At 36.2% G+C, this 9,028-nt stretch overlaps 2 protein-coding genes across 2 annotated transcripts; both read left to right on the top strand.

Moving 5' to 3' along the window:
• The first annotated feature begins 1,841 nt into the window (after positions 1-1,841).
• On the top strand, positions 1,842-3,141 carry EAF02_012139 (uncharacterized protein). The gene is made up of 3 exons (XM_038908187.1): positions 1,842-2,299; positions 2,351-2,535; positions 2,587-3,141. Exons 1-3 carry the CDS (start codon positions 2,042-2,044, stop codon positions 2,825-2,827), a joined length of 684 nt encoding a protein of 227 aa, XP_038752088.1. The 5' UTR covers positions 1,842-2,041; the 3' UTR covers positions 2,828-3,141.
• A 3,671-nt stretch (positions 3,142-6,812) lies between these two features.
• EAF02_012138 (uncharacterized protein) lies at positions 6,813-8,512 on the top strand (the record flags this gene model as incomplete). Its single annotated transcript, XM_038908186.1, has 5 exons — positions 6,813-6,884; positions 6,955-7,090; positions 7,143-7,326; positions 7,376-8,112; positions 8,172-8,512. The coding sequence occupies 5 exons, from the start codon at positions 6,813-6,815 to the stop codon at positions 8,510-8,512; spliced, it is 1,470 nt and encodes a 489-aa protein (XP_038752087.1).
• Positions 8,513-9,028: the final 516 nt, after the last annotated feature.

Genomic DNA, 9,028 nt, shown 5'->3' with positions numbered 1-9,028 from the left:
AAATATATCTTATAATAAAGTATATTTAACTCGTATTACTATATAAGATCGAGCTTAATATATTTATAACGTCTTTCTGAAATAAATAGTAAATAAAATTTAACTTTTTAATAAATGTTATAGATTATATAATCGTATAATTATAAAATCCTATAATTATACGATTATATAATCTACAATATTTGATTAGTTTATAGAACTATTTACTAAAAAGAGAATAAAAAAAGATTAAAAAACAAAAAGTAAAAATATCTAAATATCTAAATATCTAAAAAAGAAATATTTTGTTTTAAATTTCTTAAAAAGATATAAAAAGTAATAATAATAATAATAATAATAAAACAGTTATAAAAAATCGGCTTAAATTATTATTTAGATTTATAAGTTAATATCAGATTTCAAATCGATTATACGATTAGATTATACGATTATATAATTATACGATATTCATTGAAAATTAGCGATCGATACTGAAAAGATGAATTTTTTACTCTTTATCTTAAAAAGACTCTATAATATTAGCATTTAGATGATAATATTCCTATCTGAATGATCTAATCATTATATTCGAACGTTGTAGGCAAGATTCTCGCGTGGGGTACGGCTTTGCAATCTACCGCGACAAGCAACAGATCGATAGCGGCTACGGCCGTATACGCGAATAGTCGCATGTTTTTGACACTAAGGCGATCGACATATAACAAGAACTAGAACACCTCCTGAGCATCATTGATTGCCCCTATCAGAAACGAATATGGTTATATATTGATAGCATCTTAATAATCTGAAAAATACAAAAAAGCATTACTGCTTTTTCTTATAGATATACTACAAATGCCATCAAATAATACAATATTATAATATTATAATCAAATGGTCCCCTAAGCATATTGAGATTAAGGACAATAAGGCAGCTAATTGCCTTACTAATTAAAGTATAATTAGGCTGCTTGACTTTAATCTATTCTGTTTCCCTATAGTCAGCAGCTCCCACTTTATTTATATATTAAATATCAGTACTCCGAGAACAAATAATGGAAGGAAAAAGAGGCCTGATTTTCAAAATATATAATATATGGAAACCGATATATAATATTTTGAAACTAAAAAGTCTCAAGCTTTTTTGTAGGATATTATATAGATTTATAGCAATACGAATCAGATATAGTAATTTTGCAGTTTATTATGTTAAATTCAATTATGAAAATAATATAAACATTTGTATATATAAGAATAAGAAAAGCTTATTATATTCTTTCAATATTCAATCAATAATTAGATGTATAACGATTAACTATTTATATCAAATCGATTTCGATCCAAATGAAATACGATAGCATATATCAACTACATTTTGTAAATATAATATAGCTTTATTAACCTTCTCACTAGATCCAGATTTTATATTAAGATATACTCAAATTATATGAAACTATACAAATTCCAATCTGCTCCAATATCCCGAGGATAAGCTTTTTACTTTAATCAACCTAAGATTCGCACCAACCAGTTATAAACACTCTAAGCATTCTCCCGATCGACAGTAATCGATCTGATCATTTACTAATACCAGATGATATACAAAACAAGACCCTCTAAAACAAAACCACAAACCCTTAGATAAAACAGTCACAGGATTGCTATAAGTGATACTAAGTGGGGAAACACTAGAAACAACAAGCCTCTAATTAGCTAACATTATATTATTATAAGCAGCTGGAATATTAATGGCCTGTAGGCCCACTCCTTAGTATGTCTAGAATACCTCTTGGGAGATTAGATATTAGATATTAATCACTATAAATAAATAAATAAATAAATAGGCAAGATTCTGTGTCGCAGGGATGTTGTATTACGCTAATCCCTGATCGCAACTACCCCACAACAGCTTGAAGCTTCAAAATAATTTACACTTCGTAGGTGTGTATATACCTTCATTTCTCAACTTCTGCATTTCAATTTCTTCCCAACAACAACACAAACTTCACACTAGGCTTTTGTTATTTTCTTCTATTGATAGCTAAACCATCTCAAATCAACAATGCTGCCTTCAATTAGAGCAGTATCTCTGCTCAGTCTCCCTTCATCTTTGCGACCATTCCTCCTGTCACGGCTTTACACAACACACACTGGCTTAGGTACCACAAGTTCCTCATCACAACCAAAAAGAAAGGCCGTCACTACCTTCAACGATGATGGCAGAGTTCCTTGGCGCGACTTATCGCGGCGTGAAAAGGTTGCCAGAACAACGCAACAAACGTTTAACCTTGGTACTGTCCTCATCGGCACAGTATTGACGGTATGTAAATCGCAATGTTTTCACACACTTCACCACTGAAACTCAATACAGGGAGGCGTCATCTATCTTCTCTACACAGAAGTATTTGCGCCCGAGAGTAAAACCAACCAATTCATCAGGGCCGCCGATCAAGTTAAGAAGGACCCGCGATGTATAGAAATACTGGGTGATGGAAAGAAGATAAGAGCATATGGCGAGCCAACAGCGAGCAAATGGGCAAGGGCTGGTCCTATTGCGTATGTATCCTATACTACATCTGTGCCCGAATTGTACTAACTTTCATTAAGATCCAACATTTCGAAGGATCGTAGAGGGGTGGAACATCTGGTTATGCATTTCAACGTCGAGGGTCCGCTCAATCAAGGTGTGGTGAACCTACACATGGTCAAGCGACCGTCTGAGAGTGAATTCGCATACAAGTACTTATTCTTGGACGTGAAAGGGCATCAAAGAATATACCTTCAGAACGCAAATTCAACAAATAATGGGCCGGGGAAAAGTAAATTCTTGGGGGTCACTTGGCGATGATGTAAACATCCGGTTCAAATTGGGACATTGAGAACATTGTTGGGCCGGGATGAGGTGGTGTTTAACATTTACCATTTAAACAACTGGGAAAAAAATGGGTGGATTATAAAGGGTTACTTAGCAATGATTTGAATATCCTTTTCAAACAGGGACATTCAAACGTTCTTGGGCTGGAATGAGGTGCACTGGTTAATACCAATTCTAAATTCCTTCAAATTTACATGTTAATCATCATCTAGAGCTTCAAGCTTGTAACGTGGTTTATCAGCATGTGCACCATATCAGCATGTGCACCACTTTTACCTCAATTACCCACATTATATTGATATAAAATAACAACAACACTATAAATAGAATCAAATTATATATAATCTAAAAATCAATTAATACTGGATCCAATTGACAAGTTTTTATATTATATAAAACACTACCACATTTACTATATCATTGTATAACAGATTGCCTCTTTATTGAAAAACTACTATTTGTATACTCATCGTATTGTATTTGATTATCTACATTCTCTTATTCCAATATATTATATCCATTTCCTATTAAAAGAATTCCTTCCTTTTATATAAAAGCCTTTTGAGCTTTATAATGTTTACTAAATACTTTATTTGCTTTACAAAAATTATAAATCTTAGTAGTTAAAAGTATATTTGTATAAGCTAGAAGCTTTATACCTTTAGCCAAAACTGCAATTATCTTAAATATAGGTATAGGAGAACTATTTAGATATTGTGCAATACAACTTTGATTAAAATAGATTGAGAAAGAGTTTTGGTAGGATTATAAAGTATTTGAGATTGCTATATTCCAGAATCAGTTAAGATTGACCTATTTGATGAAATCCTTATTCGAATATTCAGTTTTAAAAGTACAGTTTCCAGATCAAATAAAATAAGCCCAGCTCTACAGAATCCAGCTTTCCTATTTGATATTGATATTGCTTTAGTATATACAGTTTTTGAAAGTTTGAAAAAACTCGATTTTGGTAATATAGGTGATATGTATCTTAATAAAATTCTCGATCTATCAACTATACAAATACTTTAAAGAATTAAAACAATTGATATCAAATAATTGAATTAAATACAAAGAATAAAACAATAAACCAAATAATATAATATTGTTTTCCTTACAATATTTCCGAAAAGCTACAGATTGATAACTTTCATATTCATTAAATATTAGTATACAATATCCACCTACTTTTTTACCTATAATATACTTATCAAAATACTTAATCCATTCAAAACCAATTTCATTATCTATCTATTTATTGAAAGTAGGTTTTATAATCTAATTATGTAATAAACTGCTTTCAGTATATCAATTTGAAAGGTGATATTTGCTTTTAATTAGTAGAAATGGAGGTATATTGTGATTCTCTTTATTTATATAAATAATCGCTATAGCCCATTCTCAATTGTCAAATTATATAGCTTTACTTTTATTACATTGATTAACTCTAATAACTACTATATACAATAATATTTGTTCTATTATAAAACCGATTTTATTAAAATTATAAAAATTGCAATCGAAAATATTATATTTGGTTCACATATTCACTACCAACCGAAATCATTTTCTAATAATGTCACGAGAGAATATGCCTATATAAACCCAATTAGCTTAATGCTATCGGTGATATCACTTTTAGCGTGATAGTTATGAGCCCGGTATGCGTTTATAGCGCAGTGGCATAATTCTTCACTTTACCGTACTCTCTTGTAGTGGTTTTTCGTGGGCCCACTTATAAGAGGGTATTTCAACAGACCCACATTAGTCATCTGATCTTGGCCTATTGGAGCTAATGTGAGGATCCTGCTCTGTTGCCCCACTATCTCCGCTCAGCCTATTAGATGTATCCAGAGAGAACCTAATACTAGTTGTATCCAATCAAAAGAGAACCTAGATTTGGCATCACATGGAGATAGGAAGAGATTTGCGCATTTATGACTCAATGAGGCTAGTACGGAGATTACTGCCTACAACCAGCTAGTCAGCAATCTCGGGGGTGTGGTCACGAGAGAATATGCCTATATAAACCCAATTAGCTTAATGCTATCGGTGATATCACTTTTAGCGTGATAAATAAGCTTTGAATCTTTATAGAAAGCTTTTTGGAAATCATAAACACAAGTAAAACATATCTTTAAATCCAAATATTGTTATATAAATCGATTCACCTAAAGCTTTCCAACTTTCTTATTACCCTTCAATTCCAAAATACTATTCGCTATATTTTCTATATCATTTATTCTAAAATTAAATCCTTTATCATCCATATCAAATATATATTAAATAATAACTTCCTTTTTCAAAATAATCAAATTATAACTTTTTGATCGAAATTCTATACAAAAAATCAAACCATTCATTCTATAGATAAGTGTTGTATATAATATATTATAATTTAGCAGTTTTTTGAATACTTAGTTTTTGTTTCTTTGAATAATTCTAATAGCTAAAAGTATTTGTATTTCTTTATTATTCAATTATATAATAAATTATTAATAAATTGTGTATTGAAATGGAAAGATAATAATTGAGGTAAAAGTGGTGTATATGCTGATATGGTGCATATGCTGATAAACCACGTTAATACCCTGTCATTACCTAATCTATACGAACCTGAGGGTATTACTACTGAAGAAAGAGGAGTTGTGCACCTCGATCGAATGGAGTGAGAGTACTCAGAGCCAACAGGACTCGCACGACAACGGAATGCCTCGAGGTGGACGAATGAAACAGCTCTGCGAAGTGTATGAAAACGTGTGCAGCGACTACGAGCGAGCGAACGAGCGATTACGATATACCTATTTTAGGACAAATTGCCGAGCCGAATATACAGAAGAACAATAAGTGGCCTACCTACTAGGTGCCTTCTAGGAGATCTTGATATAAAGGAAATACAGACTGTGTAGGGCACTATATGTTGGGTGGTATATAGTAAATAGTGAGCAAGGAAATACTTTGGATCAACCTAGTTGAGTAGGAGGCTGGGTTGACAGCGGTTAGAAGGAGGAAGGTTTTAGAAGGATACTCGCCGGTGCTTATAGCACGTTCTTCACATTTTCGGCAGATTCGCACTTTTCTGGATATCTGAATTTTCATTACGCGATCCACTTTTCTTTCGCTCAATCAGGATAGGAGATGAAGAGCTTTTCGCAAAAGTGGGGTACCTTATCCCCCCACTAAGCTCACTCCCTATTCCTATAAACGATGATCAGAGCAACCGAGCTCTATATCCCTTACAACAACAATATCATTACAACGAGAGGAAGGAAAGGAGGAAGGATATTGTGTAATGGAAGAGAGATCAGCTTGCCTGATAGGAGAAAGCTTTTAGGTCCAAAAGGCTGACTCTATATGCTCTATCAAAGTGTATGCAAATGTTAATGCCTAGCTATTCAAATGGCATTCAACCATGCTCTTCTGATTATTAGCTGTAAAGGGGAGTATATAACCAGGCTCACTTGTTGAACCTACTATTCTTTTCTTCAGACCAATCTCTGAGGTGATTGTTTCAACTTAGCGATTGTGATCGTAAAGGAGCGAACAGCTTTTCTTATTGATAATAAACTGTTAGATTCAGGCGATATAGAAGGAACTAGATTTTCCCTTTGAGGTTTTACTAGTGTGTGCATCAGCGCTCCTCTATATTTGTAACTCTTTATCCTGGCACGTCTAAATACCCTTCGGGAGGTTCAAAACAGACGTTAATTAATATAAATAAATAAATAAATAAATTACCTAATCTATGCCTGTAATCTGACCTCACACCGCTTTACCAAATTAAGCTTAGTGGATTTGAACCTTAATTGATGTGCGAACGCCATGGCAATCTGGCCATCCCCTCGACTACAACAATAATTTGAATCCGATCACAGAAAGGGGTCATTTATTTCTACACAACTCCAAAGACTTCCCGTCAGAGATAATAACATCTACACATATTAGAAGGCTATCAAACATGGCAGCTCTTGCTTCGAAGGCGCAATCCCAAAAGCTCTTCGAGAAGTTAAAGACAAAGCCAGCAAATAGGGTACGCAAGACAAACCTCCTCTGAACAAATGCATTCATGATGCATGTGCTGATATACTTTTGCGCAATAGATTTGTTTTGATTGTGGGGCAAAGAATCCAACATGGACGTCTGTGCCTTTTGGAATCTACCTCTGCCTTGATTGTTCATCGAATCATCGCAACTTGGGTGTTCACATCTCCTTTGTGCGATCGACAAACCTTGATCGTAGGTATAGGGCACGACCTTGGATAGGACCCGGGGCTAACAATGTGACCAGAATGGCAATGGGATCAACTTCGGGTTATGAAAGTTGGTGGTAACGAATCTGCCACGAAATACTTTCAATCAAATGGAGGTACTGCAGCACTCAATAGCAAGGACCCTAAAACTAAATACCAGTCGAACGCGGCCACGAAATACAAGGAAGAATTGAAGAGACGTGCTGCCAAGGATGCTGCAGAGTATGCCATTTACTGCGGATGTTAAATGTCAATGCTGATTGATGTACAGATACCCCAACGAAGTCGTTATTACCGATGCGGCGACTGATGCCGCTGACGGAACTTCTACACCTGCCGGCGAACCTGATGATGACTTCTTTTCTTCCTGGGATAAGCCTTCGATCAAGCGACCAACACCCCCAATTTCTCGAACTGCCACACCACCTGTTGTTGGACGAACCCCTTCCCCATTCCTCAATGCCGGTGCCAATGCCGCTGGTAACGGAATCGCAAGAGCAACATCACCACTAGGAAAAACAGAAGGGGCAGCTGCAGCGCCTGTGGCTAGCCGTATCACATCGTCTGCTGCGTTGCGGAAAAGCGCTACAACAGGGACCGGACCAAGAAAAGCAAATGTCCTCGGCGCCAAGAAAACCAAGCTGGGTGCTAAGAAGGTTACTGGAGATGTAATTGATTTTGATGCCGCCGAGCGTAAGGCAAAGGAGGAAGCCGAGAGAATTGAGAAATTAGGCTATGATCCTGAGGCCGAAATAGCTGCGACAAAGAAGTCAACCGCCAAGGCAGCTGATCTTTCGAGCATTGCCGCACCAACACCTGTGAGCCCAGGAAGGGCAGGGTACGGTTCTGGTCACAGCAGAGAACGGTCAAATGGCGAGGTTGAAAGACTCGGAATGGGAATGGGAAGACTTGGATTTGGACAGATTGGAGGCTCAAAACCTGCAGCTACTGCACAGAAGAAGATGGGCGGTTTTGGCTCAGTTGGGCCTATCAAGGCCACAAAAGAAGGTAAGAGATTACATTCGAAAATTCACAACCTCCTAACCTCAGAGCTAACATTTCTACAGATGATGATGAGAAATACGCTCGTCAAAAGTTCGGCAGCCAAAAAGGTATCTCATCCGATGAGTTTTTCGGCAAGGGGTCATTTGATCCGAGCGCACAATCAGAAGCCAAAACTCGCCTACAAGGTTTTGAAGGTGCCACATCTATCTCATCTAACGCTTATTTCGGAAGACCTGAAGAAGAAGAGGGCGGAGAAGATTACGGTGATCTCGAGACCGCTGCAAAGGACTTTGTCAGAAAATTTGGTGTCACAGCTGGGGATGATTTGGATAACTTAACACAAGTCCTTGGGGAGGGTGCAAGCAAACTGCAAGGTGCCATCAGAAGCTATTTGAACGGCTAAATAAAGGTGATGGGTGATACACAGGAGTTTGGCGTTTGTACGAGCAGTATGTGAAACTGTGATGGCAAGATTGAGAAGTGAGAACTGTGGAAAACAGACTCGAAGATCGCAGAGGGCGCAAAAGGCTTGTTCTCGTAGCAATCGGTGAGGATAATTCATTTCTTCTCTTATGTACTACTTTGGTCCTACAATTTAGATGAAATTACTTCTGTGTAACTATTGTAGATTTCCGATACTAATTGGACTTGGATGAAGGTGTAATGATCATCTGTGCTTTGAAAGATATCGCTTGTTTCTTCGTGATAGATTCCTTTTCTATGAATCTGGCCAATGTTACCGACAAACAAAGTCGATTTAGTATCTTGGACTATTGGAATCTCTAACAATGGAAGCACAAACTCGCTAGTTCCCTTAGCTAAGCAATGGAGCACACTGGGGGAGCTATCTGAAAAGCATGCCGAAAGTTCGGATTCAAAAGTTTCCGAAAATTGCAGGACGAGACAGTATTCTCCATGA

Source organism: Botrytis sinoallii (genome assembly GCF_014898435.1).
Source record: "Botrytis sinoallii strain Bc 23 chromosome Unknown BSIN_040, whole genome shotgun sequence".
NCBI classification, from domain to species: domain Eukaryota; kingdom Fungi; phylum Ascomycota; class Leotiomycetes; order Helotiales; family Sclerotiniaceae; genus Botrytis; species Botrytis sinoallii.
This window is presented reverse-complemented; position numbering and strand designations above follow the sequence as displayed.